General features: G+C 37.9%; 1 protein-coding gene across 1 annotated transcript in view; it reads left to right on the forward strand.

The window, feature by feature from the left end:
- Positions 1–357: 357 nt before the first annotated feature.
- The window catches only part of LOC306877467 (matrix-remodeling-associated protein 5-like), a gene marked incomplete at its 5' end in the record, with an annotated part of 32,042 nt that continues 4,713 nt past the window's right edge, over positions 358–27,686 (forward strand). Inside the window, 11 exons of the mRNA XM_079429233.1 lie at positions 358–375; positions 452–624; positions 2,699–2,753; positions 5,001–5,114; positions 8,604–8,611; positions 12,051–12,118; positions 16,313–16,523; positions 18,625–18,754; positions 19,161–19,551; positions 20,414–24,562; positions 25,438–26,338. Coding sequence (XP_079285359.1) covers positions 358–375; positions 452–624; positions 2,699–2,753; positions 5,001–5,114; positions 8,604–8,611; positions 12,051–12,118; positions 16,313–16,523; positions 18,625–18,754; positions 19,161–19,551; positions 20,414–24,562; positions 25,438–26,338 — 6,218 coding nt within the window. The remainder of the gene's footprint in view (positions 376–451; positions 625–2,698; positions 2,754–5,000; positions 5,115–8,603; positions 8,612–12,050; positions 12,119–16,312; positions 16,524–18,624; positions 18,755–19,160; positions 19,552–20,413; positions 24,563–25,437; positions 26,339–27,686) is intronic.

Consider the following 27,686-nt stretch of genomic DNA (forward strand, 5'->3'; position numbering starts at 1 on the left):
ACAGCACATTTTCATTTTGGTTGGCACTATTCCTGTAATGTTAGTTAGTTAGTTAGTTAGTTAGTTAATGTATATACTACTGTTAACTAATGGGGACTTATTGTATAGTCTTACCATTTAACTTTTTAAAATGCGGTCTGTTTTATTTAAAAAATGCATTTGAGATTGTCTCTATCACTTTTATAATCTATCTGAGCACAAGCACAAGCATGTTTCCCTCATTGCAAGCGCTTGCACTTATTAGACTACTTGGTCTTGTTTCAATCTGCGCGTGTGGTGCATGTAATAACACCCTAAATCATCTGCACACTTACTTGAGAAGCACATACTGGGAATTTATTTCTTGCATTTCTCAACATGTCACTGCATAGAGAGGTGTGTTGTGCGTTGACGTTTCCTCCCGTTTAGCTGTATTGCAGGTCAGTAATGTGTCTCTGGTCTTCTGCTGCAGATGTTCTCATGCTCTCGTGGGATCTGGGATCTCTCAGCGGCGCTGGCAGGGCTTCATCGAGGCCGCTGGTGTCCTCAGCATGTGGCGTCAGTTGTGCCGTATTTTGACCTCGTGAAAGTCGCCAAACCCTCTTGTGATGCCAGCGTTCATTGCTTTCAGGCTTTGCTTCTCCTGTGCTCAATCCGATGGCGTCAGCAGCCTTGGGAAAAACTAGTAAACTTTAGCATGCTTTTAAAAAAAGAGTACTTATTATAGAAATAACATAATATACTTAAGTGTGAACTGAATGTAATGTTTTCAGACACTTAACTGCATGCTATTCACAATTAAATGAAAATGCATTATAGTTTAAATTTATATTAAAAGAAATTAGTTGGACTTAGTGCTTTTTTGACCCATTTTTATATGCAATTTCATATTGCCTCTAATGCCTTGTAATATGGTTAAAGTACTGCTGAATGTACTGACAAGCATTTATGATAAACTACAATATACTTGTATGTAATTTCTTTTGAATCTTGTATGTCATTTAAATATATTCTATTTTAAGTATATTTATGGTTGCACATTTAGTACATTTAAAATATACGTACTGTAGATGTAATATTGAATAATACACCAAAGTTCAAGTGCTTTACATGTGCTTTAGTGTGTTAGTCAACACATCAAAATAAATGCTTCTTTAAAGCACCACAAAATATTAAAACATAATGATTAAAAATGTACTTTAGGAAACTGTTAATTTGACATTACAAAGTTCACTATTTAAAAGTGTACTTAAGTGTGTTAAGAAACACATGAAAGTGTTCTCTAAGTACACTTAAGTGGTCTTTTATTTCAGTAATATTATATTATCATTAAGACAGAGGACCGTGTGTCATAAATACAAATCTTTAAGTTAATTACTCAGTTATTTAATTGAATTTTTAAATAAATAATAATAACAGTTTAATTTACACACAACATTAAGTTGCATTATTATGTCAACAGATCCCATCAAAATGATGTTTGCAACTTTAATTAAATCAATGAATTAGAGATTATTATATTTTTTAATTTGCTTGTATAAAGTGTGTGTCTCTGTCGAGGCGAGTTGATAAAGGCCAGCGCTCCGTCAGCCTCATTATTACCAGCGCAACTCTGTTTCCGCTCAAGTTCAAGGCCTGATGATTGATGAGAATAATCACCTCAGCACTGATAGTTAATTAACACCACGTGTTCATTATCTGTCAGACCTCACATCCTGGTGCTATTTAGCAATTTTCTGTGGTCAAAGGTATGAAAGGTTTGAGAATCCATTGCTGTCTAGCAGCTGCTTCCCATTTAGTCCCAATTAAATCACGGAGCTTGTGTTCCTGTCAGAGGAGAGAAGCAGTTTGGTTTTCTGTGGCCAACTAGGTCATCATAGCATAATATCCACATACAATACACTTTTACAGACCTTTTAGATGTTGAACATCCCTTTAATAGATTAACATTTTTAAACAAAATTCTCTTCAATCAAAACCATTATGAACATTCCCACTATTCTGAATCACCGTTGAATATCTGGTGGAAATTACATTTAAAATATTTCTTAAATATAACAGCTTCTGTCTTTTGAAGGCTAAATTTATGTCCTAATTGCACACAAAGTCTGGGACTGGTTCAAAACAAAAAAATAAAACCAATGACAATGCACTATACTTTAATTGAATGCAAATATTATAACTTTTAGAGTGCTGTTTTTGACACACTGAAGTAGTAGAAATATGTAATTTCATATTTACATCTGTTGTGTTTGAAATATGGTTAGGAATGTACTGACAAGCATTTATGGTAAACTAAAATGCATTTTAATGTAATTTCTCATGTATTTTAAAGTTTTTGTAATTGCATGTTTGTAATGAAGTTGCCGTTTAGTACATATTTAGTACATATATTTTATATATATATATATATATATATATATATATATATATATATATATATATATATATATATATATATCTATCTATATATATATCAAACGCATCAAAATAAAACAATAGAATCAGAAACACATAAAAGTCTTTTGAATGATGCAGGTGTGTGAAAAAGTTTCTTCCCCTAATATAAGAAGAACAAATTACATCTGTTATGTTAACAGTGCTGATAGTTGAAGAAACAGACCTTTCAGAAATCCAGCACTGGAGAATTAATCTGTGAACTATAATTGTTAAAGTGAAGTTGTGTTGCTGCTGATGGTTTTGTGTCTGTTTTTGGCAGGAGCGACGCTCAGACATTCCTCTCCACTCAGACTCATCTACTGCAGATCCCCAGAGTAAATATTTATCTGTCATTTCATGCCAGCATCTCAAAATCCCCCTCATTCAGACTGTGTGCTTTATGAATGTTTGTCTGTCCGTTTTTAATGTTTATTCACCACCTGCTCAACAGGGATGGCAGTAAAATGTTTCTAAATCAAACCTGTTTTGATTTCTGTTGAGGACGGTTGGTGTTGGTTATTATTCCATCAATTCCTGAATTTAGCATTTAGGATGAGAATTTAGTCTTGTGTGTGTGCTGGCAGTTCACAGCATCTTCTACATCTGAACCACAGGAAAAGAGTACAGTCATAGTTCAGTTTGATTTTAAAGTGCTGAGATTAATACTGTAATAATAGAACAGTGAAAAAAACCCTCAGAATCTCACAAAATGTCTGTAGACTTTTACATTTGTGCATTTAGCAGACACTTTTATCCAATACAACTTACAATAGAACGATTCCTAACAGAGCTAACAATATTCTTAGTATACAATGCCATGCTTAGGGCCCTATGATTTCCACATTGAGGAAAAATAAATAATATTGTGATCGTTAAAATTTAGATTGTTTAAATTTAATTAAGATGGAATCTAGAAAAATTACAATTTGAGAAAAAAAATGTAATTTTGTTACATTTTTAATTGTTTAATTAAGTGTCATGATTTCTAAAGTACTAAAGTACTTTGAGTAAAAAAAAAAACATTTAACCATTAAAACAGAGTACAGAAAAATTAAAAAACTGGAAAAAAACAAAAAACAAAACACATAATCCAGAAAAATTTAAATAGGAATTTGGGGAAAAATAAAATAGGCCCTATATAGAATATGAATATAGAATTTGAAAATAAAACCGATTTCATAGGGCCCTATAACATCATGTTTATTAGAATGCTATATTAAAAAAAAAAAAAAACAAGCTGGAGCGGAGGAGAAATGCATTGCTTTTTGTTGCATGTGTATTGCTGCTGAGTGGGTAAATGCTGGTAGAATAGTTGTCTTCAGCTGATTCCTGAACGTTGTGATGGTTTCAGGCGTCAGTTTGAAGCTTGGCAGCTCTATTCACCAGAGAGGAGCAGAAAGGGTGAAGGGTCTGGAACGTGGCTTTGTGACTTCTTCTGAAGGAAGAGCAGTTGGGGGTTCGGTGTCTTGCTCAAGGGCACCTCAGTCGTGGTATTGAGGGTGGAGAGAGCGCTGGACATTCACTCCCCCCACCTACAATCCCTGCCGGCCCAAGACTCGAACCCGCAACCTTTGGATTACGAGTCTGACTCTCTAACTCTCTAATTAGGCCACGACTTCCCCTAAAATATATACACTTCCCATGACTTCCCCTAGAATATATAGGCCTATTGACAGACATAAAGGGATCATATCATGCATTTTTCCTCCTGTGTTCCCCTTATAATGTTAACATTGTGGACAAAATAAGTCCTTCCTCAGTGTTTCTGTCTTGTTTTCCAGTACAAATATCTAAACATTCTTAAATCAAGGCACATTTACTGGAGAACCAAAATGACTAAAAAGGTTAAGTCTTGTTTTCTGGGAGTAAAAAATAATAATATTAAAATTAAGTTTTGCCTATAAATCAAGAAAAAAATATCTGCCAGTGGGTTAAAAATAAAATAAAATCTTGCTTAATTTTCCTTTGAAATACATATATTTTTCTGACCTCACTGGCAGGTCTTTTTTCTTATTTTAAGCAAAAACTCAGTTAAATTCGATCTTTTATGTTCAAGAATATATTAAGTTATTTTGCTTCTCAAGTAAATGTGTTTTATGGATGTGTCTTTAAGAATATACTGAAAAAATCATTGGTAACAATTTACTTAAAGCCTTTATGTACAATGCATTAAGGCATATCTTTTTTATTAGTAATTGTAACCAAAATTGAAATGCTTTATAATGTTTCTGCAGATTTCTTGTTACATCTGAAATTAGTTGTTGTGTTTTAATGCATTTTACTTTCTGAAGTTGTAATAAGGAATAGATATTATAACTATACAATTATTCATGAGATCATGTAATGCATTATAATGTGCATTAGAATTAATGCATCAAAATATAATGCATTATGTATAAAGACGGGTAAAGTTTTTAGATATATTGCTCCAAAACAGTAATAATTTACTTTTATATGACCTTTCCTCTTGCTGCAGTGTGTTTTCATCAGGATATTAGTACAGAACAATGTTCATCTAAAAAGATCGACTGTTTGATTCCTTTACAGTTTGATTATTGGCTGAACCTGCTGAACTTCTCCAGGCTCCTCAGAAGGACGTTGTTTGGTGGAGGAGAGCGGCAGATCTTAAACTAGGCCAGCCAACACCGAGCGAGCGGCTGACGACACGAGATGATGCTCATGAGTCAAACTGCAAGGTCAGCTGTGCTGCACACCATTCTCAGTGAACACGTAATCTCCCAGAGTTGTGAACTCAATTACACCCAAATATACACCATCTGGCCTCAAACACACACACACACGTTTAACCCTTAAAGGGACGCTTCACATGAAATGAAAATGACTCGCCCTCATTCCCTTTCAATGGTTTTCTGGGCCCAAATGTTCACGTTTAATTAGGAAATTGCATGTTTTGCTGTCAGGATCAGGAAATTTTGTGACAGTTTCTCAATGGAGCACTGGACTGGATCACTATGATCCTGATACAAATGGTCCAAATTTGTCAAATCTGGATTGTAAGAGCTCTAAATTAGGTTACATACAGTATTGAAATATTGGAGGGCTATCTATATAAAGCTGAGTCACTTTATATTTGAAGAAGCATAAAACAACACAATGAAACAAAACAAACTGTCTCTCCTATCTTCAGTTTCTTTTAAAGAATAATTACCACATTATATATTTATTACTATGACCCAGTCATCAGCGTTAAACCACTCAAAAGTTGTTTCTAACAAATGCATCCCTTTTTGCATGTGCACAACCAGTCAAGCGTTTTGAATAATTATTTTTTTTGGTTATTATTGTTTCTGAAAGATGCCTTTTCTGCACACCAAGGCTGTATTTATTTGATAAAAAATACAGTAAATGTAGTAAAATTGTGAAATAGTATTACAATTTAAAATAACTGGTTTCTATTTGAATATATTTTAAAATGTAATTTATTTAGAGCATATTAGAAACAATTTCTGAAGGATCATGTGACACAGAAGAAAGTGACGTGACATATGGCCAAGTATGGTGACCCATACTCGGAATTCGTGCTCTGCATTTAACCCATCCAACGTGCACACACACACACAGCAGTGAACACACACACACACACACACACACACAGCAGTGAACACACACACACACACAGCAGTGAACACACACACACACACACACACACACACCGTGAACACACACCCGGAGCAGTGGGCAGCATTTATGCTGCGGCGCCCGGGGAGCAGTTGGGGGTTCGGTGTCTTGCTCAAGGGCACCTCAGTCGTGGTATTGAGGGTGGAGAGAGCGCTGGACATTCACTCCCCCCACCTACAATCCCTGCCGGCCCGAGACTCGAACCCACAACCTTTGGATTGCGAGTCCGACTCTCTAACCATTAGGCTTCCCCAAGACTGCAGTAATGATGCTGAAAAGTTTTTGCATCATAGGAAGAAATTATATTTTACAGTATATTCACATGGAAAACATTTATTATAAATCACAATAATATTTCACTTGCTGTTTATCTGAACTTTTAATCAAATAAATGCATCCTTGGTGAGCAGAAGAGGATTCATTCAAAAACATTGAAAATATTAATTATCGTAAATGTTTGGCTTGTTGTTACAATAAAAATCTTTTTTTTTCTTTACTGAAAGGCCTTATAGATAACCTTCTACTTTATCACTGCAGTGGTTAAACAAAGTTGAAATGTGTATGCAAAAATAAATAAATACTGGGATAATCCTGATTTATTTATTAATTTATTTTAATGTCTTCCAATCCTTTTTAAAAAGCTTTGAGCAACACTCACTGAAGGTTTGATCCAGATAAAAACCAAGACTCAATTGCATGATCTAATCCAACTTCATAATGATTTTTGTTTTCTTTTGAACAGCCCATTTTTATGATTTAATCCAAGCTGATAGCAGAAATTGAATTAAATGTCTTTTGAACAACTGGGCTGAGATGGTTTGCATGTTTGAGGATCTGTTTTCCATACAGTAAGTGGATGATGTTTACTGCACTTTCTTTCTTTTCCAATCTTAAATGAACTTAAATGTTCCTCACACACAGCATATGACTTGGAATATACACTGTAAAAAATGTTTTTTCAGAAATACGTATTAGAGTATTTTTGACAGTCTTTCTTCAAAATTATATGTTTAATAATGTTGCTTGTTTGTTTTTTTGTGTGTGAAAGTAAACCCAACACTATTTTTTCTGTGTAGTTTACGAATCCTATATAAAGTAGTGTTACCTTTTATAGTGTTTCTTCACTTTTTTGAAAGCTTGATCAGCATAAATCTCCATCCACATTTGTTGTATGGAGCCGAACTCTCAAACGTTCTGCCTAAAACCGGATGATTTGAGCAAATTCAGTAAGTTTAAAGTCTGTAAGCCATGTGTCTAGTGTGTTGGTCAATGAGTTTCAGATGCTGTTGACTCTTGGCTGCTTTTATCTTTTGCAGATCGTATGGTTTATGTGCATCAACATGCTCCCATAAACCCCGTCTTTAGCCTTGAGTTTAGGGTTTGGACTGGAGTTTGAGGTCAAATAAAAAAAACAGATGCATTCTATGGCACATTCTTCATCAGTTTTAATTTACAGGTCTGTGTCTTCGCTATTCTCTTTCATGCACATAAGGACAGACCTTGTAATGATCTCACAATCCATATTTAATTGTTTCATTGTTTATTAAAGAAACTGTTCTGAAAATGTACTTCACAATAATCCACACCACTCCAGTCCATCAGTTAACATCTGGAGAAGACAAAAGCAAATCCTACTAAAACTAAAATATCCATAATCCATAATAACTCTTCCTCGAGTGAAAAAGTGCATCTCCTGTTGTCTCTCACATCAAAATCCAGTCACATATTAGTTTAGAGCTGTTTTGGACTGTTTTGTCTTGTAAACGCTGCTTGATCTGCAGATTTCTCTCCTGATTCAGACCAGACCACTTTTTCACTGGAGGAAGAGTTATTATGGACTCTATGTATTTGAGTTAAAAACGTCTTAATGCTGGGTTAGTTTGAGCTTTTGTCTTCTCCAGATGTTAACTGATGGACTGGAGTGGTGTGGATTATTGTGATGTTTTTATCAGCTGTTTGGACTCTCATTCTGACGGCACCCATTCACTGCAGAGCATCCATTGCTGAGACACTGATGCAGAGACACATTTCTACAAACCTGATGAAGAAACACACTCATCTACATCATAAATGTCCTAAGGATGAGCACATAGGCTATTCATTTTTGGGTGAACTATTCCTTTAATGGACTCTTAAACTGAATATTATATCCGGATCCCAGCGATTGACCTAAACAATCATTGATCTGCTGCTGTGCTTCTGTTGTTGATCTAACAGATTGAACAGTTCACTGCTGATTATAAAATGTTGGACATGAGCACATTTTTATGCTCCACAGATGCAGCTGTTTTGGACTCGCTCATTAGCAGGTGTCTGGGATCTCAAGACAATTTACAGAATGAACTCTAAACTAACTTTAATTGATTCGGTCTCGTGAACAAAACATCACTAACTCAAAACTGACAGATAATATTGTTATGTGTTGATTTATGTCTGATATGAAGAGCCAGTCTTGAACTATTGCTTTATTTCTGCTGTTTATATGCTGCAGTGAAAGAGCAGATTATCAGTGAATAATGACTTATTTGTGTCTGTTTCTCATGCAGAGCATCCTGTGAGCTGGAATATAGTGAGTTATGATGCTTTTTGTTCTTCTGCTCAAGTCTTCCAGTGAAGGATGATAATCATACAGGTTTGGATCAACACAAGCGTGAGATTTTCACTGGATCTTTAAATGAATGCAGTGCATTTCTCCCTTGAGAATGAATGGCTTGGTAATTTATTAAAGTAATAAAATAAAGTTATTTGACCTGTGAACACTAGGTAACACAAGTTAATGATAATATCTAGGGTTATTATCATTAACTAAACCGAAAACCATTTAAAAAATATTAAATAAAAAAAAATATTGAAAAACCTAAACCTATTTTATTTCAGCTAGTTGCCAAGGCAACATTTCTCATTTCTGTTTAGTTGAAACCATTTTTTTTTTTTACTTGAAATAAAATTAACTGAAATACATTTTTAAACATTTAAAAACTTTCTAATAATAATTTATTAATTATGTAATCAAAATGTCCTTTTATCTTGAAGTACTATAAGAACTAAAACTGAATGTAGCTAATAAATTATATATATATATATATATATATATATATATATAGTATGTATAAGTTCTACATGAGTTTATTAATTAATTTATTTATTTTTGCTAATTATTTTTAACATTAGTTTTAGTTTAGATTTACTTTTATTTTATTTTATTTTATTTTTATTTAAATGTTTTGGTATTCTCTCTGTGTGTGTGTGTGTGTGTGTGTGTGTGTGTGTGTGTGTCTAATAAAAATGGCAAAAATTCACAACAAAATTACATAAAATTTTAAACACCTAACATATAAAAAAACAAAATTTAAAAATAAAATTCAAAATATTACCAAATAACATGTCTATTTTTTTGCTCAAGATTATGCTTGAATTTTAATTTATGAAAATGTATTGAATTTTGAATTATAATCTTTACATATACAAGTTCTCTAAGACTAATTTGATAAAGAAAGCTTTGTCTCATTTGAAAACCAATGCCTTTTCTCTTGTTCATAACCATAATAGAAATGATGGTTATAGAAATATCAGTCTGTTTTCTGTTTGCAGATATTAGTTGAAGTGGTCAGATGATGAGGCTGTTTTTTTTATTAAGAAACCATCCGTGTTTTAATATCATATTATGAATTAATAGGATTCAAGTGTCTCATTTGAGAAAGAAAAACAACAAACCGTCTCAGTAATGATATTAATATGGTCTGCAGCTCATTAGTTTTTATTAGTTGGAGATCTCTGTGAATTTCCTCCAGCTCTTCTGAGAAGATGTTGGCCATCTGCAGGTTTCATCTGCTCTGCCAATGAGACGCACGCCTCAGAAATATCCTTCCATATCAGCTGTGAAACTATTCAACATAAACAGAAGTAAATGACCCTACAGGTCAAACAGGATCGGATATCAACACACACATCTCATTCAGTGTGAGCCTCCTGAGCAAATATAATAGGATTTTCACTAATGGGATATTTAAAGGCCGTACATTTAGCATAATTTTATATTTCTTATGCACAATGTGAACCAACTACTATTGGTTTATTGCTATTATAAAATCCAAAAACAATAAAATAATAAAATGCAACAATGCTTGATAAATGATATAAAAAGTTAACACTTTAGAGTCAGGTTCCAGCATGAACAGATATTTTCATTATTATGATTTTAATAATATATTTGTAATGTTGAAATTAACATTAACCAAGGATATACATGTGTTATAAGTAATTTTCATTCTCTGTTTATTTTATTTAATGTATAATTATTATTAAACTATTACTGCAATACATGTATGGGCTTATTTTAGTATGTTAGTTACATAATGCATTAACTAATGTTAACAAATATGACCTTGTTTCTAAAACGTCAAATTGTCATAAAAAATCTGAGTATGCAATTCTTTCAATATAGTTTTTTTATTTTTTATTTTATTTTATTTATTAAAATTATGTGGCTTATAACTTTACGAGAAGTTTGAATTGCAAGATAAAAACTTAGTAATTTAGAGAAACAAATTCAGAATTGTGAGAAATTCATTTTTAAAAAGTTATAAAGTTATATTTATAGTTAGTTAGTTATTTTTTTTATTCTGTGGCCCAAAAAAAAAGAATTCCTACATTTGAACTCAGAAGCAAACTTATAAAATGCAGCTTATCCAATCAGAACATCATTTATATATAATATGTGACTATAAAACATTATATGACTATAAAATGTGAATTCCTTGAATCTCAATTGCTAATTAAGGTACTTATGAAGAAAATGTCTTGTGCAACTCTTCATGAAGTAAGCTGCATTGCAAAGGAATTATTTGCCAAGAAAATGAATGCAATTTTTTTATATAATAATACAAAGGGCTTGTGTATTAGTTCATTGCTCTGCAGTGATTTTACACAGCTCTGTTGTTGTGTAAAATAGGCAATAAAAGCAGCAGTCCAAGGTATTTTTAACCCAGTCTGTGAATCAGGACCAGGACCACCTAGAACCGTTCACTGAACCGCTGACTAAACAATCACTGCCTCACTTTACACACAGTAAATCAAGCTTTGCATGCATCAGTACAGTACGTACTTTAATATCCACCTTCCGTTTGAAGAGATTAGAGTACTTTTTGTGTTTGAAACAAATAGTGACAAATAGTTCATTCTTTGGCACAATTATTCATAGTAAAGAATGGTCTCGGATTGCAGATGGTCAGGAGACTCTTAAAATAGACTGCGGTGTAATCATGACTTTAAAAGACACTGTTGCTAACTTGAATCAAGTAATTAGCTATGCGTACTGATGTCTTAAATTAATATATTTGTTTTTATTCATGAAAACAAAATAGCTTGTTTGAGTATTATAATCCAGTGCAATTGCCTTAAAACAAACTCCAAAATTCCTCAAAATAATAATAAATGCATTGCTTATTGTTAGTTATTCAATGCATTAATTAGCATTAACCAATATGACCTTAACTGTGTTTGATTTTATGCATGAAATTGATTCCGTTTGTGTATTATGATCCAATGCAATTGCCTTAAAACAAACTCCACGATAAGATGTTTCTGCTCAGTCTGTGTCTGTTGTTTAATTGATTGTGTTTCAGGAGCAGAAGCAGTAGATGGGTGTTTCGTCTCTGAGCAGCTGTGTTCAGAGGAGGGCCGCTGATCTGAGGGGGTTTCTCTCCTGTAGCTCCTCCTTACTCAGGCTTGGGTTTCACAATCGCTTTTCTCCAGCTCTACTCTGAGTTCCTGTGCAGACACTGAAGCACCTCACAGGATCCTCATGGAGTTTATTTATCACATGAGGCTTTGAAAAAGAAACCTGTTTTTCTCTGCTTTGATATTCAGTGTTTTTTTTTTTTTTTTTTACTTGCTGCTGTTTAGTTCTGTTGCATTTATCAAGTTTATGAAAAGCAGGCGAACATTTATAAAAGAATGCTGTGATATTTTATTCTGGTGGATTCTGTGTGAAGCGGATCTAAGCGAGAACTGCTTGAAGGAAATGAAGGCTCGAAAGGCAGTCATTCACAAGAACATCAAGGTGAGATTCATTTCATTCTGTTTCAGTTTCTAAGAATCCACGGTTCAAATTCAAATTCAAATTCAAATTTTATTTGTCACATACATATACATACGTAGTACGACATGTAGTGAAATGTATTGTACGACTGTCCAACAAATTGTCCAACAAAATTAGAAAAACCTCAAGTTTACAAAAATACAAATAGAAAAAGTACAGTAACCATATATACAGAATAAACTAGCAATAAAATAAAATAACAAATAGATATGAGAATAAAAAATAGAATATGATTCTATATAGATTCTATAAAAAGTAAAGTGTATGTCAGTGATAAAGTGTCCGTGTGCTGTGCTGTGCAGTGCAGTAAAGTGTATAAGTGAGTAAAAGGATACTAAAGACAAAGACAAATGGTATGTAAGTCCCACTCATTTATCCTTCCGTAACCTTCTACAAATTAGTGCAGATTGTACTTGAAAAATGTGCAAAGTGGAAGTGTGGGGTGATGTGATTATAGTGGAGAGTGGTTAAGACTCCGAATGGCCTGCGGGAAGAAGCTCCTCCTCATTCTCTCTGTGTTCGCCTTCATGGAGCGGAAGCGTCTCCCTGAACGCAGCAGAGAAAAGAGTCCATTGTTGGGATGGCTGAGGTCCTTCACTATCTTCCTGGCCCTGGTCAGGCACCGCTTGCTGTAGATGTCCTGCAGGTTAGGGAGCTCGGTGTGAATGGTACGTTCCGCTGAACGCACCACCCTCTGGAGGGCTCGTCTGTCCTGCATAGTGCAGTTCCCGAACCAGGAAGTGATGCTGCCCGTCAGGACGCTCTCGATGGTGCAGGTGTAAAAAGTCTTAAGCACCCGAGAGGGAAGTCTAAAGTCCTTTAAGCGTCTCAGATGGTACAGACGCTGCCTGGCCTTCTTCACCAGGGTGCTGGTATGACAGGACCAAGTCAAGTCCTGCGTGATGTGAACACCCAGGTATCTGAAGCTGTCCACTCTCTCCACTGGAGTCCCGCTGATCGTGATCGGCTGGTACGACCGCTCCTGCTTCGTACTGAAGTCCACTATCAGCTCCTTAGTTTTGCTGATGTTCAGGTGTAGACTATTCACCTGGCACCAACTCTCCAGGTTCTTAATCTCCTGTATGTAGGCCGTCTCGTCGTTGTCTGAGATCAGGCCCAACACAACAGTGTCATCAGCAAACTTAATGATGGTGGTGGAGTTGGAAGTGGCCACACAGTCATAAGTGTACAGTGAGTACAGCAGGGGGCTCAGAACACAACCTTGAGGGGCTCCAGTGCTTAGGGTGATGGAGGATGAGGTGTGTTTACCCATCCGTACGGCTTGCTGTCTGTCCTTCAGGAAGCTGGAGATCCATTGGCACAAGGATGTGCTGAGACCAAGGACCTCCAACTTGGAGGTGAGTGTGGAGGGAATTATGGTGTTAAACGCTGAACTGTAGTCCACAAACAGCATTTTTACATAATTCCCTTTTCTGCAGTCCAGGTGACTTGTTGTGGTGTGGAGGAGGTGTGAGATGGCATCCTCCGTGGAGCGGTTATGTCTGTATGCAAACTGTAGTGGATCCAGTGTGTCTGGTAGTGATGCAATGATGAAGTCTCTGACCAGTCTCTCAAAGCACTTCATCACCACTGATGTGAGGGCTACAGGGCGATAGTCGTTTAGGCAGGTGGGCTGCGGTTTCTTGGGGACAGGAACAATGGTGGACTGCTTAAAGCATGAGGGGACTATGGACTGTTCCAGGGAGAGGTTGAAGATCTCGGTGAACACCGGTGCTAGCTGGTCAGCGCAGGCCTTCAGAACCCGACCTGTGATGCCATCTGGTCCTGCTGCCTTCCTGATGTTCACTCTCTTGAATGCCCTCCTCACGTCATGCTCCGTGATGGTGAATACGTTGTCCTCACCGGCTTCCTCAGCGTGCATGCAGTTAGCACTGCTAGCGCCGTTAGCGTGATTAGCTGCAGCCTCGAAGCGAGCATAAAAAGTGTTCAGCTCGTCAGCCAGAGAGGCGTCCGCATTCCCCGATCTGGAGGGTGGTGTTTTATAGTCCGTGATGGTTCTAAGTCCCTGCCACAGGCTCCTAGAGTCGCCATGTTGGAATTGCGACTCTAGTTTCCTCCCGTAGCGCTGCTTCGCCTCCTTCACCGATCTGCGCACGCTGTAAGATGCAGCCTTGTAATCATCCATGTTCCCGGTGATGAGCCCTGTGTTGTAGGCAGCGGAGCGGGATCTCAGGGCGTCGCGGATGGTTTTATCCACCCACGGCTTCTGGTTGGGAAACGTCCTGATGATGGTTTTCTGCACCGTATCATCCATTAGTTTCTCTATAAATCCCACAACCGCTTCCGTAAACAAGCTGACGTCATCAGAGCTGCGCCGGAACATGTCCCAGTCTGCGTCATCTAGCGCGTCCTGCAGAGCGGCCACCGATTGGTCCGTCCAGCGTTGGACCTCCCTCTGCACCGGGGCTTCCTGTTTCAGCCTCTGTTTGTAAACAGGCATGAGGAAGATGGCGGCGTGGTCCGATTTCCCAAACGGTGGTTGTGACTGTGCCTTGTAGCTGTTCTTGTATGGGGTGTAACAGTGATCTAATGTCCTTTCGCCCCTGGTGGGGCAGCTGATGTGCTGATGGAAGTTCGGCAGTGCACGCTTGAGGTTGGCACTGTTGAAATCTCCCAAAACAATGAATGCGGCGTCCCGGTGCTGTGTCTGGTGAAGGTGTAGTGTTTCATGTAAATCCCATATCGCAGTGTCCGTGTCCGCTTGAGGTGGAATATAAACGGCACTGACGATGACCGAGCTAAATTCCCGAGGGAGATAAAAAGGGCGACATTTGATGGTCAGAAGTTCAAGATTCGGTGTGCAGGAGCGTGAGAGGGGAACAATGCTCGCGCCGTCACACCAGTGTTTGTTCACCATCAGACATACTCCACCTCCCCTAGTCTTCCCCGAGTCCAGCGTTCTGTCCATGCGGTAAACCGAGAAGAACTCGGCCGGCTGGATGGCGTGGTCTGGTACCGCTGGGTTCAGCCATGTCTCGGTGAAGCAGAGAAGGTTGCAGTCCCGAATGTCCCTCTGGAACCTGACTCTTGCCCTGAGGTCATCGAGTTTGTTATCCAGCGACTGGACATTGGCGAGCAGGACACTTGGTAAGGGAGCGCGGTGTGCGCGAGCCCTCAGCCTGTTCCTGACGCCGGCTCGTTTCCCTCGAGGACGCCGGTACGGGTCGGGTCCTTTGTTCCTCCTCAGGATCTCGCTTGGCCAGGATGGGTCCGGGTTCAAAATCGGCGAAAGGTTAGTGCATTGTGCACCAATAGAAATAAGAGTGGCCCTGTCGTATGTAAGAATGGCCATCTTACAAAAAGAAACCGGTGTTTATAGTTAACAATACGAAAAAATAACAAAAAAAGACAAAGTTTGGTCGGAGCAGTCGTGACGGCAGCCGATCTCACCGGCGCCATCTTAAGGTTCAGTGGATTTAAGTGTAAACTTAACATTAAAACATTATCATAACATCAAATTTGTAATGTTTTTCTCTTGGTTCTGTTGTTGTACTGCATATATACTGTAAAAATAATATTTTAAATATAATTTTATATTGCTGAATCAACAAATGCAATAATTTATACCAACAAAAATGAGTATAGTAGTATAGATACTAGCCTATTCTATATATTTCTATATGCAGTACAACGCCAGTATATACTAAATTACTGTGTCTTTAATCGTTGATGACTGTTGGGCTCTTTTATTTGGCTTCACGCTGGCTTCATTTAATTCCTAATGAAATTTTAAAACGAGTTTTAAGATATCCTTAAGGAATGCAAAAGGAATTCTAGCATAGTTTGAAACTAATCCTGAAGAGCTTGAGAAGTCAAACAGGATCCTGCCGAATGAACTGTGCGGAAAAATAAACTTAAGATAGTTCAGTTTATCCAGCAGGATTGTGTTTGATTCCATAGATGTTACAAATTATGATATTGTATTGAAATGACTTTAAGTGTTATTCGAGTATTGTAGCTCAAACAATAGCGGACTATGCTTGCAACACCAAGGTCATGTGGTTGATTCCTAGGGAATGCATGAATTGATCAATTGTAAACATTAAATGGATAAAAGAGTCTGTCAAATGCATGCATGTGGATGTTTTTGTGGACACCTGTTGGCTGTGTGTGAGGTGTGATTCTGTGTTTCAGCGCTAGAGGGACGTGAACGCTTCAGAGCGGGCATCATGGGCTCTTCATGCGTGGGCCTGATGCTGATGCTGCTGGTCAGTTTTCGTGGCTCCGGCGGGGTTTGTCCACGGCAGTGCTCCTGCTCTGCTCCTGCTGAAGTGCACTGCACCTTCCGTGCGCTCCTGACCGTTCCCACCGGCATCTCCAGACAGGTCCAGCGCATTAACTTTGGGTAAATCACTCCAAATCATCTATGCATGGCAGAAACTGGAGGTCTATGATAGGATCATATATGTGACCCTGGACCACAAAACCAGTCATAAGGTTATTTATTTATTTATTTTTTAATTGAGATGTATACTAAACCTGAAAGCTGAACAAAATAAGCTTTCCATTGATGTATGGTTTGTTATGATTGGACAATATTTGTCTGAGATACAACTATTTGAAAATCTGGAATCTGAGGGAGCAAAAAAATCTAAATATTGAGAAAATCTCCTTTAAAGTTGTTCAAATGAAGTTCTTAGCAATGCATATTACTAATCAAAAATGAAGTTTTGATATATTTACGGTAGGAAATGTACAAAATATCTTCATGGAACATGATCTTAAATTTTTTGACCCGTACAATGTATTGTTTGTTGGCTGTTGCTCCAAATATACCTGTGTTGCATATGACTGATTTTGTGCTGCAGGGTCACATTTCTGAAATATTAGAGTTTGCACAGTTTTTACTCCTGTAAATATTAGGCTACTAAGGGTGAGTTTGTTAGTCATATCACATGTTTTTTTTAATGCTTTATTCAATACAGAATGTTTCAAAGCAGCTTCACGGTAATATAACAGGAAAATAACAGTGTTAATGTTCATCAGTTATGAAACTAATTAAATTCAGCTGTAAAGCAGCTCTATACAGAAGACAATATTCAGTACAATATTGATTCAAGTGGTGTCATTATCAAGCTCAAATCAGTTCAGATTTTGTTCTTATCCAATAATTAAACATTAATAGTTTTCAAAATCTTTTTAAACATTTAAAATGTTTTTGTACAGGCTCAAACCTTAAAGTCTTGACTTCAAAAACTGTTAAGGAAAAAAACATACAGTTAATGTAACACTCACTGACACACTAAATGGGGTAAGTTGTCACAGTTTAACTGCCTAGTATAGTCTTTTAGCAAAACTTAAAATAAAACAATTATTAGATTTACTGAAGAAATTGAGAGTAGTTCTGTCAAGGCAAAAGTTGCTTGGGTGGTTGCTAAGGTGTTTCAAATGATTGTTAAGGTGTCGCTAGGGTGGTATTCTGGTCTCAAAATATATCTCGGGTCTCTCATGTAGAAATCGTGAGTCTTACAAACTTGACTTTAATATTTAGTGTTTCGGGTGTGATCGCAGTACAGAGCCTGGCAACTAGCCTCGGCCCTTTTATGCACTTAAAAATGGAGCATTTTTACATTTACATTTATGCATTTAGCAGACACTTTTATCTAAAGCTATTTGTCGTGGCCTAATGGTTAGAGAGTACAGCGCTCTCTCCACCCGCAATACCACAACTGAGGTGCCCAAACCCCCAACTGCTCCCCGGGCGCCGCAGCATAAATGGCTGCCCACTGCTCCGGGTGTGTGTGTGTGTGTATGTTCACGGTGTGTGTGTGTTCACTGCTGTGTGTGTGTTCACTGCTGTGTGTGTGTGTGTGCACGTTGGATGGGTTAAATGCAGAGCACGAATTCAGAGTATGGGTCACCATACTTGGCCGTATGTCACATCACTTTCACTTTCACTTTAAAATGTATGCTACTCTTGCTTGCTTATTTTGAACTCATATATCTAGATTATTATGGGATATCTTTATGCCTTAGTAATTTCGGTAACATTTTACAATAAGGTCCATTAGCATTTAATTAATGCATTAAATTACATTAACAATACATTTCCTACAGTATTTATGAATCTTTGTTACCATTAATTAGTAAAAGTACAACTGTTCATTGTTAGTTCATGTTAGCTCAGGTCCATTAATTAATATTAAGAGACACAACTTTGAATTTTAATACTGTTGGGCTTTTTTTATCTTCATGCTTATTTTAATTCCTAATGAAATTGATATTGAAACGGGTTTTGAAATATCCTTAAGGAATGCACCCTCTCCATGTGACAACTAGCCCCGGCTTTCCATATTATATACGTGTACTTAAAAATTAAGCTTTTACATTTAAACGTTTTATTCAAAGCGACTTACAAAAGAGGAGTGAAAACAATATTTGTAAAATACAACGGCAATTTTTTAATTGAAAACAGTATTGGTAACAATGCATTTGCTCTCTAACAGGTTTAACACTATAAATCACATCACAGACGTCTCCTTTGCTGGCCTTCGAAGACTAGAGCTGCTCATGATGCACGGCAACAACGTGCAGAAAATACCTGATGCTGCTTTTCAGGATCTGCTTTCATTACAGGTAACATCACAGTCATCCGCTGAAGCACACTAGAAGTGCTTCATGTAGATCTAATGAATCAGTTCTAACTTAAAACGATTCAAAGTAAAAGTAACGATGGTGTTGTGTTAGATTTCAAATATTAAACAGACTGCAGCTGTAAACGATGTCTTGTTTTTTTATCAAAATTCAATTCAAGTTTATTTGTATAGCGCTTTTCACGATACAAACCGTTGCAAAGCAGCTGGGTCCACAACATACAACATACTGACTATGAGACATTTTACAAGAATATGTCAAATTATTCTACTACTCTCTGAGAGTAAAAATATTTAGTAGTAGCTTATCAGTGGTGACTGTCAAGTTGATGTCCATATGGCAGAAATGTACAGGAAAAATGACTCCGAGTTCACTGTGTTTCCCGCAGGTTTTAAAGATGAGCTACAACAAACTGCGAGTCATTACCAGTCACACCTTTTCTGGTTTGACGGCCCTTGTTAGACTCCATCTGGACCACAACCACATCGAGTTCATCCACCCGGATGCGTTCAGTGGGCTGACATCACTGCGTCTGCTCCATCTAGAGGCCAACCATCTACAGAAGCTCCATCCCAATACTTTCAGCACGTTCTCACTGCTGCAGCGTTTCCCCGTGTCCACCCTGAAGCATCTGTACCTCTCTGAAAACCTCCTCAGCACGCTGCCCAGAAACATGCTGGAGAACATGCCACAGCTGGAGAACCTCTTCTTATACGGAAACCCCTGGAGCTGCGACTGCCGGATGAGCTGGTTACAGAACTGGAGCGCACAAAATCCAGGTAATTAAACTGTTTCTGAGTGCTTCAGATGATCGTTGTCCAAATATCACACTGTATAAGCTTAGATATCATATATCAGTATAAACTATATCTGAAGGAAATCTCAGAGTTTGTGCAGCAGTAGTTGAATAGAGTTGAAGTTTGAGGTAAGTTCAGGTTATAGTCTTTGGTTCTGTGTAAATTAAATGCTGCCAATCACATTCAGAATGCAAATTGATTGCAATTAAATTTTAACAAAGAAAATCTTCCAAAGTTCTATTATAATGAGAAAGGTACTTGTTTGTGTGTGTGTGTGTGTGTGTGTGTACATATATACAACCACAAAACCAGTCATAAGGGTCAAGTTTTTTAAATTGAGGTTTATACATCATCTGAAAGCTCAATAAATATAAATACTGGTGTTAGTATAGGACAATATTTGGCTGAGATGCAACTATTTGAAAATCTGGAATCTGAGGGTGCAAAAAAATATAAATATTGAGAAAATCACCTTTAAAGTTGTTCAAATGAAGTTCTTAGCAATGCATATCACAAAAAAAATTTATGTATTTACAGTAGGAAATGTAAAAAATGTCTTCATGGAACACAATATATAATATAAAAATAAAATACTTTTATATTGTTACACAAAAATCTATTTTGAATAAATGCTGTTTATTTAATATATGCTTTTAAACTTTTTATTAATCAAAGAATCCTGAAAACTAAAAATATTTCACAATATTATGCTGTTTTAATGTGTTTTGATCAAATAAATGCAGCCTTTATGTGCATAAGAGAATTAGCGATGTTTGAATATTTAGAACACTGAGTGAAGAACTAATTCCATTTTCTAAAGTCTGGATTTGTTTCGTTTTTCTAGGGGTGATGAAATGCAAGAAGGACAGATCATTTGCCAGCGGTCAGCTCTGTCCACTGTGCGCGTCTCCTAAACATCTCAAAGGACAAGATATCTCAGATCTCAAAGAGTTCATCTGCTCTGGACCAGCTATCAGCTCTCCAGGAAAAAATGTCTCACACGAGGACAACATGAATGAACTCCTACCCATCGACAGGATCAAACCACCGTTTGGAAACGTCTCCCTTGGTTTATCCGACGAGCATGGGACTAAAGTGAACTTGATCTGCCAAATACTTGAACCAAGAGAATCCACTAAAATCACCTGGAATTATACAAAATCTCTGGAGATCGCAGCTAACGTGACTCTCTTCTTTGACCTGGAGTGTCCTGTGGACAGAGACAACTATGAGAGCTTTTGGAGGCTTCTTGCGTATTATAGTGAAGTGCCTTTGCATCTGCGAAGGGAAATCATGCTAAGCAGAGAGCCGGAGCTGAGCTACAGATACAGACAGGACATCGAAAGGGACGCCTACTTTTACACTGGAGTCCGAGCCAATGTTGTAGCCCGTCCATCTTGGCTCATGCAATCCTTCATGAATATCAAATTAAACAGGCCTTATTCCTCCTCCAAGAGTGTGAGACTCATTCTTAATACTCATTTGACTACCACCACAGACAAGGAGCCTGTCAGATCTTGGGTCATGATTGAACATGACAATAAAACCCAGACAAGCTTCAGTTCTGTTGTGGGTGGTGCGATTGAAATGGACTGCCGTGTGCAAAGCTCAGGAAACGCAGCCGTTCATTGGATGGCACCCGATGGGTCAAAGATTAAAGCTGCGTTCGGCTCGACCAACAAAAGAGTGAGCGTTTCTAGCAGCGGCAAACTTCACATTAAATCTGTCGAGCACAGAGACTCTGGAATTTATTATTGCATTGTTGAGGTTACAGGAGATATTGATGTTCTGCCTTTCCGTTTAACCGTTATGGCGTCTTCAACCCCGCTTCCAGGTGAAGAAGTTGGAAATGCTTTAACAAAGTTCGTTGGCGAGTCTGCATCTTTTCCCTGTCTTACTACGGCGACTCCAGATGCTGTGGTGAATTGGATATTTCCAGATGGCAGTGTACTGAATGCCAAAGCAAATACATCCAGGGCTTTAGTCTTTTCCAATGGGACTTTGTTCATTCCTTATAGTCAGCTCAACAATAATGGATATCACAAATGCATCGCCATGAACCAACACGGTGTGGATATTCTGGCGACAAAACTGACTGTTATGAGACGGAAAGGAATCCAGCCATTTCGACAGTATCCCATCAGACCGCAGTCTGCCGCAGGAGTGTCCACTAAGGTAAAAGCCTTTTTGGAGGATGTAGAGGAAGCTTCCAGAACTCAAGAGAGAGGAGTACCAAACAGAAGCTTTATTAATCGAAGGAAGGGTCCAAATGCAAGAACTCAAGGACGTTCTTTTGGCAACATCCGCCAGAGGCAACCTTTTAGAAAGGGCATGCATGGACACCCAAACAGAACTGGCTTAACAAACCAAAGAACTGTTAATACCAAGAACAAAATAGACCCTCAGAAGTGGGCCGTTCTTTTGGCCAAAATCCGTGAGAAAACCTCTTCGAAGAACTCATCAGTTAGCATTGTCCAACATGGCACTGCAGAGAAAAGTCTACAGACGGTGAATGTAGGGTCGATTGACAACATTGAGAGTTCTTCTGGAGACTCCAGTCCACAGGAAGAGTCAAACACTTTCAGCATGCCACACCAAACGGATGTTTACCACAGGCATGCTATTACACCTCACATCGAGGGACATAATAATAACGTATACCTTACGCCTGCTCCAGAATTACAAACTAGCTCAAATGATGTGCCTTACATCTCAAATCCCACATCTGGACCACATTATGTTATGACAGAGGTAAATGTTGTAGAAAGAGGGCATGTGAGCACCATAAGTGCCGAAAATGACCAAGTATATTCAAGGTCTGTCATCAAACCGGAGGCTGAGAAGGAAAATGAGCTTAATTTCTCCGGAAAGACTGCCGTCCATTCGCAGATTGGGGGGTTTGATTTTGAGCAGCCTGACAGCAATTTATTTGCTACCACAGCAAGCCCACGTGCTCCAAGTTCAGCGCCATCGAGAGGAAAAGATCACTGGAGCTCCAGGAGAAGATTTGGAGGTAGACGACGAATAAAATTGAGAAGACCGTTCTCAAATTTTCCGACAAGAAGACCATGGTCAACCTCTACAGCTGCAAGAGTTAATGTTCCAACTTTGAAAGCAGATCTGATAAGCACAGCTGAAGACGTAATGATCTATCCAACTTCTACAACTACTGCTCACATTCACTCTAGAATCCCATCTGGAGACACATTGATCCATCCAACTACAACTACTGCTCGTATTTACTCCAGAACCCCATCTGGAAACACATTGATCCATCCAACTACAACTACTGCTCGTATTTACTCCAGAACCCCATCTGGAAACACATTGATCCATCCAACTACAACTACTGCTCGCATTTACTCTAGAACCCCTTCTGGAGACATATTGATCCATCCAACTAGTACAAGAACTGCTCACATTTACTCCACAACCTTAGCTGGATGCATGTCGGAATATCAGACTACTAGTCTCATTTATCCTACAGTACCGAGGGTATTTCCAAATGCCATTAATGAGAAAAACACCATCTCCCTCCCGGATGAGAAAACGGGTTCAAAAATCCACATTGTGAAGGCAAGCAATTTCCTCCAAATCCAAAAGATGCCTCCAAACTCTAGAAGCCCATTTACATCTCCCCCCATGAGCACAACATCAGAGTTAGAGAATGAAGACATAACTTCTTTCGAGAAGGAAGAGGACGGAAACATTGCATCTGCAGAGGAGGTGGATGAGTACTTGGTTCCCACGAGTGAAGATCCGATATCTCGATTTGACATCAAAACCATTCCACTGACAACTGCTCGACAGGAGTTCACAGGCACGCTTTCAACAGCATTACCAAAGGCCAACAAAGAGATTCATACAACAGAGATCAGCTTTACTTTGGACACAGACAGGTTGGATGTCTTTCACTTACCTGAATCACACTTTAGCAATGTTCTAAGAGAGAACGATACATTGGTAATAAGTTCTACAGAGGAATCTGTAGTCACCTCCATGCCACGACCACAAGACTACCCACTTTCACAACCAAATGAAAGCTTTAAAGAAGAAGAATCCATTCACAACCAAGTATCTTTTCCTTCAACACCAGAGACACTTACAGAATCCATAATATCTGTAGGGAGACAAACCGAGTCTTTAGCCACAAGTTCACCATCGCCTACTCTTACTACTCAAACCAATGAGATTTACTTCTTACAACCAAACTCTGTTTCTGAGCAAGACCAGAGGGAATTAGTCCGTGAACTCGATGAATCTTTGATTCCTTCTACATCACTGAATACTTCGCCCTCCATTACATTACCAGCAACTACAGCCACAATTCCCATTACAACCCAACTCATTGGAAAAACAACAGCACCTACTACACTGTCGACAGCTGCTACTACTTCTGGGCCTACTTCGACTACTTCAGCTACTACGATGACGACTACTACTACTACTTCTACACCTGCTCTAAAGTCAACACCCAGTTATCTCTTACCAAACAATAGAATCCCATTTTACTCAAGAAATCCTGGAACAAACTACATTGATTCCAGGCACAGGGGAAGATATCCCAGCACTAACCACAGGTATCCATACTATCACAGTACAAATCCTTCTGTGAATATTAGACCTAATATTATCAGAAAACCTTCCATCACCACCTCACCTGTGGATTTAAACTCTCTCAACAACGTCAAATCAACTACTACACCTAAGATATTGACAGCAACTGTTAGATCTGCCAATTCGAGTCCCACAAGTGCATCAAGCACCACACAGCCAAACAACCAAATTCAGATCGATGAACTAGTGAATAGACAGTCAGGTGCAGTTCTGTTTCCTCAAGAACCGCAAACTCTTCCTGTCCTGCAAGTGAGGCCCAGGATCACTGCTGCCAAACTCCACACTGTCACTGTGAATGCTGGGACAGATGTGCAGTTACCATGTGATTCTGTGGGCGAGCCGAAACCCCTCCTGACCTGGACCAAAGTCTCCACAGGTAACTCACATATGACATGACAAGTAGTTATAGTTACAATATATGCAGGAAATGGTGTCTAATTTTAATGCATAAACCGAATGTGATCTTGATATACTTTACAACAAAAGCGAAATGTGTTTTTTTCTTACAGCCTTCCCCAAATGTGATGTGATTGACTGATTTTTAAAGTTACAACCATTGCATGTGGTTAATTTGACAATTCATGTTTTTGAGCACATATTACAGCATATATTTCAAAATGTGTCTGTGTGTATATATATATATATATATATATATATATATATATATATATATATATATATATTATACACACACACACATATATGGCGGCGTAAATATATTTTATTGCAGAGACTAGGCAGAAATTATTTAAAAACTGACAATGTTTTTTACAACCTCTGTGTCTGCAAATTTGTAGTATATATTTTTAAATTCTATTTTTTTTAATTAATTTGACACTTTTGTTTTCTTTGTTTTCAGTCACTCTGAATGTGTGTGTGTGTGTGTGTGTGTGTGTGAAATATACCATGATATAATATATGTAAAATATATATTGATATATAATATGTAAATGTTATTACACACACATATAACATTAAATATATTTATTTATATTTCATTATAGAGACTAAAGAGATTATGTAAAACTAACAATATTATTGGTCTTTTTGTGCTACCTCTATGCCTAAAAATTCATAGAACACATATTTCTAAATTATATATATACATATTTATCAATTTGACACTTGTTGCCTTATTTGTTTTTAATCTCTATTCTTTTCTCTTTGTATATACGTGTCTGATTGACTACAAGCAGCTATTTTTATTGATTTAAATTAAATTGTCTCTTTCCCTCTATTTTATTTCCACAGGAGCCATCATGTCAGCCAATACCAGAGTCCAGCGGTTTGAGGTCCAGTCCAACGGCACTTTTGTCATCCATAACGTCCAGCTCCAGGACCGCGGGCAGTATCTGTGCATCGCTCGCAATCCACAAGGCGTTGATAAGAAGATGGTGACCCTAGTGGTGTTGGCCCATGCGCCCAGGATGATGCTTCCACGTCATAAAGACATAACAGTCTATCTAGGAACCAGTGCACTCTTGGAATGCCAAGCACAAGGTCTCCCAAACCCAAACATCAGCTGGGTGCTTCCGGATCGATCGGTGGTACGAGGCCTTAGTAACAATGGACAGAAGGTCATGCTCTTTACCAATGGAACGCTTCAAGTCAAAAACACCAATTACCTGGATAAGGGTGTCTACAAATGCATAGCGAGCAATGCCGCTGGAGCCGACATGCTTTCTGTGAGGCTCCAAATCGCATCCTTGACTCCCACAATCCAAGAGCAGCTCTGGGAGAACCACACCGTCTCTAATGGCCAATCAGCATTAATGGATTGCACCGCTAAAGGCACGCCCGATCCGACCATACGTTGGGTCACGTTTACCGGCGCCCAGCTTCGCCCTTCACAGTTCATCAATGGCAATTTGTTTGTTTTCCCCAACGGGACGCTGTTTATGCGTAGCCCTACAGAGAATGATTCTGGGAATTATGAATGTGTGGCTGTGAATTCGGTAGGTGTTGCTAAAAGGACTGTGAATCTGCAGGTGAAGAGGAGCTCTACTACCGCTAGAATCATGTCCACTTCTGCTCACAGTACTGATGTCTACTATGGAGGTCAGCTGATTCTCAACTGTTCGGCCACTGGAAGCCCCAATCCCAGGATCATCTGGAGGACGCCATCTAAAAAACTTGTTGATGCATATTACAGGTAAAAGAATGTTCATATTTTACCCTGGACCACAAAACCAGTCAGGGTCAATTCTTTGAAATTGAGATTTATATATCATATAAAAATTCAATAAATAAGCTTTCCATTGATGTATGGTTTATTAGGATAGGACAATATTTGACCGAGATATAACTATTTTAAAATCTGGAATCTGAGGGTGCAAAAAAATCTAAATATTGAGAAAATCACCTTTAAAGTTGTCCAAATGCAGTTCTTAGCAATGCATATTACTAATCAAAAAAATAAGTTTTGATATATTTACTGTTGGAAATTTACAAAATATCTTCATGGAACATGATCTTTACTTAATATCCTACTGATTTTTGGCATAAAATAAAAATCGATAATTTTGACCCATACAATGTATAGTTGGCTATTGCTACAAATATACCTGTGCTACTCATGACTGCTTTTGTGCTCCAGGGTCACACATTACCACGTTTTAATTTGCCATGGGTTATGTGTTGGATTGGTTCTCTCTGGTTATTTAATGAGGAACCTAGTTTTCGTTGATCATAATGTCAGCAATGCCTATTGAGTGTTTAGAAACTTGCATCTGAACTGTTTGAGTGGCACATTTCAGCGCAGATTGTGTTGTGAATCTGTTACAGTCTAATGCAGGTTTTGCAAATGATGGAAATCAAATGTTTCAAAATGGAGGGGGGGGGGGGTTGTTGAGGGACACCACACATGGATTTTACTGTCTCTGGCTCTCTTTGGAATTCTTTTGATTCTCTCCATATACACTATTGGTTACAGAACATGATTAACCAAATAGCAAAACAACATGAAGTGTAGATAATTAATTACAGAGGACAGACAAATGAGAAGAAAATAAATGGATACAGAGGAAAGACAAAAAGAACATTAATCAAATGCAGGAAAGAAAACAGTTCTTCTGAATTAACATTTTTTAGCCCAAAAGAATCATGAGCCTAAGTTAGAAACCATGAACACCAATGGTCTGTATGATCTACTTTGGCTTATGGTGCTTTGGGGAAACACAGCCTTGATTAGTAAATTTGTGATTTTGGCACAATTGCATTTTTTGTTACACTTTGATAAAACGTCATGGGGTGCTACTAAAACAGAAATGCTTTTATATACATGCAGCTTTACAGATGAACAAATAGGCATTCCTGTTCAGTAAATGTGGGCAGTATTTTGCTTATATTTGGTGTTTCTGACTATAGAAATCAAAGATTTCAGAACGAGTCGTTTTTTTGTTGTTTCACTAGAATGAAGTTTGAGCTCATTGTCTATTAAACACATTTTAATGGACTGTAATATTTTTGCTCCCATGAGAATATTGGTTTGCTCTGTTAAA

This window comes from Barbus barbus, assembly GCF_936440315.1.
Source record: "Barbus barbus genome assembly, chromosome: 11".
NCBI classification, from domain to species: domain Eukaryota; kingdom Metazoa; phylum Chordata; class Actinopteri; order Cypriniformes; family Cyprinidae; genus Barbus; species Barbus barbus.